The 13,502-nt window shown below is 48.3% G+C and overlaps 1 protein-coding gene across 1 annotated transcript in view; it reads right to left on the bottom strand.

Annotated features, from left to right (window-relative positions):
- Nucleotides 1-543: 543 nt before the first annotated feature.
- REP15 (RAB15 effector protein) overlaps nt 544-13,502 on the bottom strand; it is a 33,902-nt gene continuing 20,943 nt past the window's right edge. The window contains exon 2 of the mRNA XM_069628495.1: nt 544-2,284. Within this exon, the coding sequence (XP_069484596.1) occupies nt 1,241-1,966 (726 nt within the window). The 5' untranslated portion in view covers nt 1,967-2,284 and the 3' untranslated portion in view covers nt 544-1,240. The remainder of the gene's footprint in view (nt 2,285-13,502) is intronic.

Consider the following 13,502-nt stretch of genomic DNA (forward strand, 5'->3'; position numbering starts at 1 on the left):
TTCAATAGGAGGCCTTTCGATATAGCTGTTTTATCTACTAGCTCTCGCTGGGAGACATACACAGTGGCCCTTTTGTAAACTGGTCCTCCTATGAGTGTATAGTGCTAAAGGGATGGGCAGAGTAAGTGTATAAGGAGATATGATCACTGAGGTTTGTTGTATTTCAGATACCCCTGAAATGAGAACAACAATACGACACGCCATGAATTGCAACACATCAACTGTTAAATGAATATCCACAAATTGTCTCGGGAGGATATGGCTTAGCTGCAACATACCTTTTTCAAGCAAGACGGCACGGAGCACCACAGGTTCGATCCCTGGGACCGCGCTTAGAAACCTCTGGGTATTAAGCGCGTTATAAATATCATATCATAAATCGCATTGTGCACAGCATTAAGTGACACCCCATCAGGCCAAGGCATGTGGGGAGAAGAACAAGGAAGCATGGCGATCGGAATAACATCACCTGGCCACAGGTGGGGGCGCACATTACTTTCAGGGGCAAACAATGTAACAACCATAGAAAGGAAATCGACACAGTCAGGCATATGTTATTATTTTATTATTATATGGGTAGTTATTGAACGCGAACCAAGCAACATGTTAAAATGCCAGAAGGTGCTGCAAATGTAAAGTGTGCACAATTGGTTTAACGTCGCATTATTGCTGCCGCAACCTGATTGGCCACTTGGTTGATTTAGATGATGTTCAGACTAGCAGGTTGTTCTCTTAAAGGGCTAACAGATCTGTGTGTCAGCTATCTACATTACAATAAATAAAATACGCTGGCATTCCGCTACACTGTATTGACCTCTATGGAGTATATCCTTGCCTTAAAGGAATGGGGAGGTACGCAGCCTTGGCCTTCTGCGAACACGTTGAACTGTCACTACTGCATGCTAAACTCACATCTTAAATTAAAATCGAAAAAAAACAACGATTGGCATCGCTCAGAATAATTATACAAGCTTAAAAATAAAAGCATGTTGCCAAGAGGAAAACGACGAACTATGCTTGAGTGTATCCGTGTGAAGTGTTGAAACAAAGTCCACTCGAGTCCTTCTCACTTTACTGCCTTTCATTCCCGGCTTCCTTGAGTCATTGGGTGGAGGCTGATCTGCCCGGGCTTGGATCCCAGTTGCCACACGTTAGCCAACTGTTATCAGGGGCAGGCCATTCCAGCTCCAAGTACTGGTACTGAGCAACCGGCTATGAAGAACGGCCAAATGACCCGTGTTCACAGAAAATTAATGTACACCTTGCCTGGCCGGTTGCGGAACTCCTTACTCTTTGTGAGGCACTTTTCCAGCATCTCTCTTGTTGGGAGGTAGTTGTTGGTGTTGAGGATGAACTGCTGAAGCGCGCTCTCGCCACACAGGCGGCTCCTCCTTTTCTCTTGGTTGACGCTGTCTAGCAGCACCCCTCGGGTGTCCTTCGGCTTCCCCGGGAGGCCGAAGACGATGAAGAAGCCCCAGCAATCCCCCCCGACCAGGGCACAGAACTCCTCCAGCTTCTCGAACGTGCCCTTGCTCCTGTACAGTTCGTCTGCCAGGAGGACCTCTTTGTTGCTGGCCAGCAGATCGCTGGGGCTGCTGCTGCAGCCGTCCTTGAGGTCGCACACCTGGAAGGCCTGGACAGCAATCTGAACCTTCACCTGCTTGTTGGGCCCAAGGAGGGTCCAGATCCAGTCCACGCCCAGGAGCAGAGACTGCTGCTTGCTCATCTTGCTGGTGCGGATCCGCTCCTCCACGCCCTTCTCCACGCAGAAGCCGATGAAGTTCACCAGGAAGATCTCCTTCAAGGTGTCCAGTCCAGGGCGCACTTTGCTTTCAGGATCTTCAAAGGCCAAGTACGTCTTTAATTTTTGGGACGCGTGGACCACTCCTTGGCTGAAAACGTCACAAATGAAGTCAGCCTTGTTATCCTCCACAACAATAATCTCTTGTGACGTGTTCTGCCCCATCCTTGCTATAGACCAGCCCAACAGTCCTCAGCATAAATGTCCCATCACAGGAGAAGTTTCTGCAGCTGCGTTGTGGTCACTGGTGTACAAGGTGCCAGGGATCTACCCGAGTACAGCAAGACAATGTGTCCCCTGCTGTACTCGAAAGCCCTGCTCGCAGATGCAAATAACTGCGTTTCCTGGTCCTTTGACTGTTGTGGGTGTGCCTTTTCACCTGATTGGAACGGACTAAACTGGTTAGGTAACTTTCACACAAAGCAGAGTTCTCTCAGCCAGCCCCACATTTTTTGTTTCTGCCGGTGTTGTATGCTATCCTGCCTCCCATGGTAGATTGTGGGAGGCAGTGTTCGGCAATCTTCGGAGTCACGCCCACTTGATGGCTACAGCCATACATGCAGCCCGAAATGAAAAGCTAATGTTATAGCCCGCCTACAGCCCACCCTCCAACATCTCTGTTCAGGGATTGGCCAGAGCTACCAGGTGGGCGTTGTTTCAGGGCCTTCACTCTGTCATGGGAAGCCGAATATCATACAGTATGGTATAATATACGGCTTCCCATGTTGTTTTTTTTTTTTTAATACTGTGCAAAGTCTGGGAGCCTAGCATTCGCTCAGTTGTACATTTGCGCACATGTTATTATTTTAAATGGTATAATAATAAGAAAGGTTGTACTGTTACAGTAGATGGGGCACTTAAACATGTTTTATGGCATAATTAACCTTTCTATATTTTATTCCAACATCACACTACAGCCAAAATAAGAAAGGTTGTACTGTGACAGCAGATAGGGCGCACATGTTATTATTTTAAATGGTATAATAATAAGAAAGTTTGTACTGTTACAGTAGATGGGGCGCTTAAACATTTTTTATGGTATAATTAACCTTTCTTTATTTGATTCCAACATCAAAGCACGAGGAATCACTGCAGGAGTCTCTCTTAAGGATAAAGGGGGAGGTTGGGCTCAGTCACACAACTCTGTCATAATGCAGGGGGGTGCATGGTAGGGTCTCCCTTCAGCATGTGTTATTGGGAAGGGAAGTCAACAGTATTTTACGTAATTGGTGTTAAGCTCCCTGTTCACCCGTGGCTTGGTAAACTGTGCACATTATCACACACTGCTGCAAGTGACTGGTATGGGCTGCGCTATGTCATGGCTACAACACCACTGGGTTAATGAGGCTCAAGCCCCCTACCTAAAGTTTGGGCTGTTTGTATGGGGATGAAATGCAGACTGGTGAGAGTCTGTGCAATTCCTTTCCTTTTGTCCTCAGCAGCGCTGTTCTTCAGCGTGCATTCAGCCATCACACACTACAATGGGGCATTTCCAACCGAAAGATCCCCTTCCCCTTACAGCTACAACTATCAATTCTGTGTCTGCTTCCAAGACAGATCTATCTGATTACTGTGCCCCAATTACTATGACCCCCAAAATGTTGACTTTTTTATTTCAACCCCATTTTCACCTCATATATATGCTGGGAGAGACACGATCAGCCCCCCTACATGTATTATGGTAATTTGCATCCCGTCTCCCTGGGGTTAACTCACAATGACACAAGTCGTCATCCTGTTTAACGTTTAATCTGGTCCCTACCAATGTATCGGCACCACCTACCTCCTCCCTTGACACCCCCATACCTTTTCATTGTTGGGGTGCATGATATCATGGCCTGAACGCAACTATGGTAATTCACAAAACCTGTAACACACATCCTGTTTTATGTTTACTCTGGTCCCAAATGATGTAGAGGCACCACCTAGCCCTTCCCTGGATACCTCCATACCCTTTGATTGTGGGGGTGCAAGATATCATGGCCTGAATGCACTTATGGTCATTTTGCATCCCCTGCCTCCCTGGGGTTAGCTCACACTAACAAAAGTGGTCATCCTGTTTTATGTTTAATCTGGTCCCAAATGAAGTAGAGGCACCATCTAACATCGCCCTGGACACCCCCATACCTTTTGATTGTGGGGGGTGCAAGATATCATGGCCTGAGTACACCTATGGTAGTTCGCATCCCCTACCTCCCTGGGGTTAACTCACACTGACACAAGTGGTCATCCTGTTTTATGTTTAATCTGGTCCCAACCAATGTAGAGGTGTCCCCTAACCCCTCCTGGAACACCCCCATACCTTTCGATTGTGGGGGGTGCAAGATATCCTGGCCTGAATGCACCTATGGTAGGTTGCATCCCCTACCTCCCTGGGGTTAACTCACACTGACGCAAGTGGTCATCCTTTTTTATGTTTAATCTGGTCCCAACCAATGTAGATGTACCATCTAACCCCTCCCTGGAGACCACCATGCCTTTTGATTGTGGGGGGTGCGAGATATCATGGCCTGAATGCACCTATGGTAATTTGCATCCCCTATTTCTCTTGGGGCTATTCACACTAGCGCAAGTGGTCATCCTGTTTTATGTTTAATCTGGTCCCAACAAATGTAGAGGCACCATCTACCCCCTCCCGGAACACCCCCATAACTTTTGATTGTGGGGGGTGCAAGATATCATGGCCTGAATGCACCTATGGTAATTTGCATCCCCTATTTCTCTTGGGGTAATTCACACTAGCGCACGTGGTCATCCTGTTTTATGTTTACTCTGGTCCTAACCAATATAGAGGCATCCCCCTAGCCCCTCCCGGAACACCCCCATACCTTTTGATTGTGGGGGGTGCAAGATATCATGGCCTGAATGCACCTATGGTAATTTGCATCCCCTATTTCTCTTGGGGCTATTCACACTAGTGCAATGGTCATCCTGGTTTATGTTTACTCTGGTCCTAACCAATGTAGAGGCATCCTCTAACCCCTCCCGGAACACCCCCATACCTTTCGATTGTGGGGGGTGCAAGATATCATGGCTTGAATACACCTATGGTAGTTCGCATCCCCTACCTCCCTGGGGTTAACTCACACTAGTGCACGTGGTCATCCTGCTGTATGTTTAATCTGGTCCTAACCAATATAGAGGCGTCCCCTAGCCCCTCCCTGGAGACCCCTATGCCTTTTGATTGTGGGGGGTGCAAGATATCATGGCCTAAATGCACCTATGGTAATTTGCATCCCCTATTTCTCTTGGGGCTATTGACACTAGCGCAAGTGGTCATCCTGGTTTATGTTTACTCTGGTCCTAACCAATGTAGAGGTGTCCCCTAACCCCTCCCGGAACACCCCCATGCCTTTCGATTGTGGGGGGTGCAAGATATCATGGCCTGAATGCACCTATGGTAGGTTGCATCCCCTACCTCCCTGGGGTTAACTCACACTGACGCAAGTGGTCATCCTGTTTTATGTTTAATCTGGTCCCAACCAATGTAGATGCACCATCTAACCCCTCCCTGGAGACCCCCATGCCTTTTGATTGTGGGGGGTGCAAGATATCATGGCCTGAATGCACCTATGGTAATTTGCATCCCCTATTTCTCTTGGGGCTATTCACACTAGTGCAAGTGGTCATCCTGTTTTATGTTTAATCTGGTCCCAATCAATGTAGATGCACCATCTAACCCCTCCCTGGACACCCCCATACCTTTTGATTGTGGGGGGTGCAAGATGTCATGGCCTGAATGCACCTATGGTAGTTCGCATCCCCTACCTCCCTGGGGTTAACTCACACTAGCGCACGTGGTCATCCGGCTGTATGTTTAATCTGGTCCCAATCAATGTAGAGTCATCACCTAGCCCCTCCCTGGACACCCCCATACCTTTTGATTGTGGGGGGTGCAAGATGTCATGGCCTGAATGCACCTATGGTAGTTTGCATCCCCTACCTCCCTGGGGTTAACTCACACTAGCGCACGTGGTCATCCTGTTTTATGTTTAATCTGGTTCCAATCAATGTAGATGCACAGTCTAACCCCTCCCTGGAGTCCCCATGCCTTTTGATTGTGGGGGGTGCAATATATCATGGCCTGAATGCACCTGTGGTAATTTGCATCCCCTATTTCTCTTGGGGCTATTCACACTAGTGCAAATGGTCATCCTGTTTTATGTTTACTCTGGTCCCAATCAATGTAGATGCACCATCCAACCCCTCCCTGGAGACCCCCATGCCTTTTGATTGGTGGGGGGTGCAAGATATCATGGCCTGAACACAACTATGGTAATTCGCATTCCCTACCTCCCTGGGGTTAACTCACAGTAGCACACGTGGTCATCCTGCTGTATGTTTAATCTGGTCCCAATCAATGTAGAGGCATCACCTAGCCCCTCCCTGGACACCCCCATACCTTTTGATTGTGGGGGTGCAAGATGTCATGGCCTGAACACACCTATGGTAGTTCGCATCCCCTACCTCCCTGGGGTAAACTCACACTAGCGCATTTGGTCATCCTGTTTTATGTTTAATCTGGTCCCAATCAATGTAGATGCACCATCTAACCCTTCCCTGGAGACCCCCATGCCTTTTGATTGTGGGGGGTGCAAGATATCATGGCCTGAATGCACCTATGGTAATTTGCACCCCCTATTTCTCTTGGGGCTATTCACACTAGTGCAAGTGGTCATCCTGTTTTATGTTTATTCTGGTCCCAATCAATGTAGAGGCACCATCTAACCCCTTCCTGGAGACCCCCATGCCTTTTGATTGTGGGGGTGCAAGATATCATGGCCTGAACACACCTATGGTAATTCGCATCCCCTACCTCCCTGGGGTTAACTCACACTAGCGCACGTGGTCATCCTGCTGTATGATTAATCTGGTCCTAACCAATATAGAGGCGTCTCCTAGCCCCTCCCTGGAGACCCCTATGCCTTTTGATTGTGGGGGGTGCAAGATATCATGGCCTGAATGCACCTATGGTAATTTGCATCCCCTATTTCTCTTGGGGCTATTGACACTAGCGCAAGTGGTCATCCTGGTTTATGTTTAATCTGGTCCCAACCAATGTAGAGGCACCATCTACCGCCTCCCGGAACACCCCCATACCTTTCGATTGTGGGGGGTGCAAGATATCATGGCCTGAATGCACCTATGGTAGGTTGCATCCCCTACCTCCCTGGGGTTAACTCACACTGACGCAAGTGGTCATCCTGTTTTATGTTTAATCTGGTCCCAACCAATGTAGATGCACCATCTAACCCCTCCCTGGAGACCACCATGCCTTTTGATTGTGGGGGGTGCAAGATATCATGGCCTGAATGCACCTATGGTAATTTGCATCCCCTATTTCTCTTGGGGCTATTCACACTAGCGCAAGTGGTCATCCTGTTTTATGTTTAATCTGGTCCCAACAAATGTAGAGGCACCATCTACCCCCTCCCGGAACACCCCAATACCTTTTGATTGTGGGGGGTGCAAGATATCATGGCCTGAATGCACCTATGGTAATTTGCATCCCCTATTTCTCTTGGGGCTATTCACACTAGTGCAAGTGGTCATCCTGTTTTATGTTTAATCTGGTCCCAATCAATGTAGAGGCACCATCTAACCCCTCCCTGGACACCCCCATACCTTTTGATTGTCGGGGGTGCAAGATGTCATGGCCTGAATGCACCTATGGTAGTTTGCATCCCCTACCTCACTGGGGTTAACTCACACTAGCGCACGTGGTCATCCGGCTGTATGTTTAATCTGGTCCCAATCAATGTAGAGACATCACCTAGCCCCTCCCTGGACACCCCCATACCTTTTGATTGTGGGGGGTGCAAGATGTCATGGCCTGAATGCACCTATGGTAGTTTGCATCCCCTACCTCCCTGGGGTTAACTCACACTAGCGCACGTGGTCATCCTGTTTTATGTTTAATCTGGTTCCAATCAATGTAGATGCACAGTCTAACCCCTCCCTGGACACCCCCGTACCTTTTGATTGTGGGGGGTGCAAGATATCATGGCCTGAATGCACCTATGGTAATTTGCATCCCCTATTTCTCTTGGGGCTATTCACACTAGCGCAAGTGGTCATCCTGTTTTATGTTTAATCTGGTCCCTACAAATGTAGAGGCACCATCTACCCCCTCCCGGAACACCCCCATACATTTTGATTGTGGGGGATGCAAGATATCATGGCCTGAATGCACCTATGGTAATTTGCATCCCCTATTTCTCTTGGGGCTATTCACACTAGTGCAAGTGGTCATCCTGTTTTATGTTTAATCTGGTCCCAATCAATGTAGATGCACCATCTAACCCCTCCCTGGACACCCCCATACCTTTTAATTGTGGGGGGTGCAAGATATCATGGCCTGAATGCACCTATGGTAGTTTGCATCCCCTACCTCACTGGGGTTAACTCACACTGACGCAAGTGGTCATCCTGTTTTATGTTTAATCTGGTCCCAACCAATGTAGAGGCACCATCTACCGCCTCCCGGAACACCCCCATACCTTTTGATTGTGGGGGGTGCAAGATATCATGGCCTGAATGCACCTATGGTAATTTGCATCCCCTATTTCTCTTGGGGCTATTCACACTAGTGCAAGTGGTCATCCTGTTTTATGTTTAATCTGGTCCCAATCAATGTAGATGCACCATCTAACCCCTCCCTGGACACCCCCATACCTTTTGATTGTGGGGGGTGCAAGATGTCATGGCCTGAATGCACCTATGGTAGTTCGCATCCCCTACCTCCCTGGGGTTAACTCACACTAGCGCACGTGGTCATCCGGCTGTATGTTTAATCTGGTCCCAATCAATGTAGAGTCATCACCTAGCCCCTCCCTGGACACCCCCATACCTTTTGATTGTGGGGGGTGCAAGATGTCATGGCCTGAATGCACCTATGGTAGTTTGCATCCCCTACCTCCCTGGGGTTAACTCACACTAGCGCACGTGGTCATCCTGCTGTATGTTTAATCTGGTCCCAATCAATGTAGAGGCATCACCTAGCCCCTCCCTGGACACCCCCATACCTTTTGATTGTGGGGGTGCAAGATGTCATGGCCTGAACACACCTATGGCAGTTCGCATCCCCTACCTCCCTGGGGTAAACTCACACTAGCGCATTTGGTCATCCTGTTTTATGTTTAATCTGGTCCCAATCAATGTAGATGCACCATCTAACCCTTCCCTGGAGACCCCCATGCCTTTTGATTGTGGGGGGTGCAAGATATCATGGCCTGAATGCACCTATGGTAATTTGCACCCCCTATTTCTCTTGGGGCTATTCACACTAGTGCAAGTGGTCATCCTGTTTTATGTTTATTCTGGTCCCAATCAATGTAGAGGCACCATCTAACCCCTTCCTGGAGACCCCCATGCCTTTTGATTGTGGGGGTGCAAGATATCATGGCCTGAACACACCTATGGTAATTCGCATCCCCTACCTCCCTGGGGTTAACTCACACTAGCGCACGTGGTCATCCTGCTGTATGATTAATCTGGTCCTAACCAATATAGAGGCGTCTCCTAGCCCCTCCCTGGAGACCCCTATGCCTTTTGATTGTGGGGGGTGCAAGATATCATGGCCTGAATGCACCTATGGTAATTTGCATCCCCTATTTCTCTTGGGGCTATTGACAGTAGCGCAAGTGGTCATCCTGGTTTATGTTTACTCTGGTCCTAACCAATGTAGAGGCATCCTCTAACCCCTCCTGGAACACCCCCATACCTTTCGATTGTGGGGGGTGCAAGATATCATGGCCTGAATACACCTATGGTAGTTCGCATCCCCTACCTCCCTGGGGTTAACTCACACTAGCGCACGTGGTCATCCTGCTGTATGTTTAATCTGGTCCTAACCAATATAGAGGCGTCCCCTAGCCCCTCCCTGGAGACCCCTATGCCTTTTGATTGTGGGGGGTGCAAGATATCATGGCCTGAATGCACCTATGGTAATTTGCATCCCCTATTTCTCTTGGGGCTGTTGACACTAGCGCAAGTGGTCATCCTGGTTTATGTTTACTCTGGTCCTAACCAATGTAGAGGTGTCCCCTAACCCCTCCCGGAACACCCCCATACCTTTCGATTGTGGGGGGTGCAAGATATCATGGCCTGAATGCACCTATGGTAGGTTGCATCCCCTACCTCCCTGGGGTTAACTCACACTGACGCAAGTGGTCATCCGGCTGTATGTTTAATCTGGTCCCAATCAATGTAGAGTCATCACCTAGCCCCTCCCTGGACACCCCCATACCTTTTGATTGTGGGGGGTGCAAGATGTCATGGCCTGAATGCACCTATGGTAGTTTGCATCCCCTACCTCCCTGGGGTTAACTCACACTAGCGCACGTGGTCATCCTGTTTTATGTTTAATCTGGTTCCAATCAATGTAGATGCACAGTCTAACCCCTCCCTGGAGTCCCCATGCCTTTTGATTGTGGGGGGTGCAAGATATCATGGCCTGAATGCACATGTGGTAATTTGCATCCCCTATTTCTCTTGGGGCTATTCACACTAGTGCAAATGGTCATCCTGTTTTATGTTTACTCTGGTCCCAATCAATGTAGATGCACCATCTAACCCCTCCCTGGACACCCCCATACCTTTTGATTGTGGGGGGTGCAAGATGTCATGGCCTGAACACACCTATGGTAGTTCGCATCCCCTACCTCCCTGGGGTAAACTCACACTAGCGCATTTGGTCATCCTGTTTTATATTTACTCTGGTCCTAACCAATGTAGAGGCGTCCCATTGCCCCTCCCGGAACACCCCCATACCTTTTGATTGTGGGGGGTGCAAGATGTCATGGCCTGAACACACCTATGGTAATTCGCATCCCCTATTTCTCTTGTAGTATTTCACACTAGCGCAAGTGGTCATCCTGTTTTATGTTTAATCTGTTCCCAATCAATGTAGATGCACAATCTAACCCCTCCCTGGACGCCCGGATACCTTTTGATAGTGGGGGTGCAAGATATCATGGCCCAAACACACCTATTGCAAATTTAATTCTATCCGCCGCTCCCCACAGGAAACCCTGTGATCTTCCGGCTAATGGCGGACAATGCCGGATCGTCTGAAACACTGGAGACAAACTAGTTTGGATCTTTTTCAACCATCCGCACCGCTACCACATGAGCATATGGCTCTTTAGTAACGTGCATGCAATGGATGGGGTTGCAGAATAATTCTGAGTCCAAATAATGGAACCAACTCGGGAAGATGGCAAAGGTACTGTTTTATTAACAATTATCCAAAACAGGGCGGTTACAACGGACATCAACGGACGTTCGCTCAGGCTCTTGACGATTTTCTCAAAAAAACATCCTTATATGCAAAGAATACGTCAGACGTGATGTCATACTGCATGGGAAATAATAGGAAATCTATCAAAGGCTGTGATAGGCTTAAGGGGAACAAGTAAGTATACATTGCATAGGGACTAGGATTGGGATTTGCTGCCCACTGTCAGGTGGAAAACTTATGCCTACCTCTTAAAACTTGTAAAGTACACAGTTTATCATTGGTCTTCAAACTATAAGGCCCTCTACAATTGGTTGGCACGCTCGTGCCATGTCTGTAACATTCGATTCACTTATCAGCACGTAAACTCAAACCCAGGTGCCAGGAGGTGGACTGGACATTAGCTCCCCACCCAATTAGCCCAGCATCTCTCATCAACCATGGCTTCTGCCATGAAGATTGTTTTAGAAATTGGCCTTGCAAAGTATCCTTGTCTGTGGGAATATATGGGAGTGCAGGCTCTCACTATCGTTGTTCTAGGACTCCAAGCTGAACCCTATTTCCATCCTAGGCTCACATGACAGGAGACCATGAATTGGCCCATTTTGCAGCAGCTAACATGACCTCTGACCCTTTCAGTACAACTCACACAAAGGGAACTGATGTATGTGTTATAATTGTGTTACAATGCAATAATACTATTATGTCCGTGGCACTAAATCATAGATATGTACTGTGAATCATTTAAAATTCCAATCCAAAGCATATGTGATTGTGCACTTCTAACAGGCAGGGGACCTGGGTAATTGGTGTGCAGGCCAATGGTGGTATGTGGGTGGGAGCATATCTATTCTCTGTCTTTGCATCAGGTGGTGTGGGTTTTCTTGACTGTGTTTGTGCTTCTTTTTTGTCACTTTGGTTGGGTGCGTTCTGGTACATGTAGTGATTTTCGTATTGGTGTACGGAATGGATGTTGTTACGCATGCACTGGATCATTTTCTTCAATTGAGACACACATGTCAAGCCCTTGCACTCACGCATGCTATTACTGTGTTGCACCTTGATTTCCCCCTCTACACTTGCACGTTCAATGCACTCACTAGCAATAGTAGGTTTGTCTACCCTTACTTTTTTTTATCATTACTTGTTGCACTATTGTAGCAATTATTGATCCTTGCTCTAATTCATGGTCTACCTTCCCCTTTACCCACCCTGTCTGCCCTCTGTGCGCTTTCAGGGTGTTTTGCTAATTGCATGAGCGCAGAATATTTGAACAACAAATAAAGGAATGCATACACTGCGCACAGCCACTGCTGATCGGTGTTATACCTGCCCATAATTCAACAGTGCACATGCCCTTGTAGTTACATTCACCCAGCATCCAGTTACACAGTCCACTGTGACGTGCCATGTACCCAGGCAGCGTGGAGTTGCGCAGCACCGTGGAGTCATGGGTTGAACCAGGACATCTGGCACAGCAGTGGGTGATAAGGTGGCGGGCATCACACACCATCTGCATGTTCAGTGAGTGATAGTTTTCTGTTCCAGTAGACTGCCTCCACAGCATGCCTGGCCACCAGCTCCACATGTATTCCGTCCAATACACCTATGATATAATATGGGATTTATAACGCGCCTATACACAAGTGTTTCAAGGTGCGATTAGGCAAGGGAGGGGAAACAAAGGGAAAACAAAGACAATGGTCTTACTAGGCCAGGTGACATTGAGATCGCGTAAGTGCAGGGGAGGGGGGAAAGGGAAAAGTGCGGGGGAGGAGGTGGCTGTGCAATACATAGGATCCACAGTAAAAAATAAATTAAATTTAAAAAAAAGGTAAAAGTGCAGCCAGCTTGTGGCAAGTGCAGGGGTAAGTGCAGACATCAAGTGTCAAGAGCTTGTAGGGGACTGTAGGGATACAGAAACAGCCACCCAAGTGCAGCTGTTGCCTGGGAGGCAGTGCAGGTGTGCAACTGGCGGGGGAGGGTACCTGGGCCCGAGATCAGAGGGTAGCCAGGTGACCAATGCAGTTTCAGTCAGGAGTTCAGCAGGGGAAAGGGGGAGAAAAGAATCAAAGAGGAAGATCTTGAGGTCCTTCCGGAACTGGAGCTCGTTCTCCTCAAGTTTCAGGGAGGCTGTTCCAGAGGGAGGCCCCAGCAGAAGAAAGAGATTTACCACAAACTCGTTGCTTGGAGAAGCGACTGACCCTGAGGGAGTTCGAGGCGGGTGAGCGAGGAGCTCGACAAGGAAGATATTTAGGAAGAGAGAGTTGAAGGTATTGAGGCCCCAAGCCTCAGAATGCCTTGTGGACAATGCAGAGGGTTTTCAACTTAATCCTCGCAGCCACTGGGAGCCATTGCAGAGATTTCAGTCCTGGAGAGATACGATCCCTGGGCTTGAGGCCAAAGACAAGCCTTGCAGTCCTGTTCTGGATGAGTTGCAGAGGGCGCAGAGTAGAAGCAGGC

Source organism: Ambystoma mexicanum, chromosome 12, assembly GCF_040938575.1.
Source record: "Ambystoma mexicanum isolate Mex_15411 chromosome 12, UKY_AmexF1_1, whole genome shotgun sequence".
NCBI classification, from domain to species: domain Eukaryota; kingdom Metazoa; phylum Chordata; class Amphibia; order Caudata; family Ambystomatidae; genus Ambystoma; species Ambystoma mexicanum.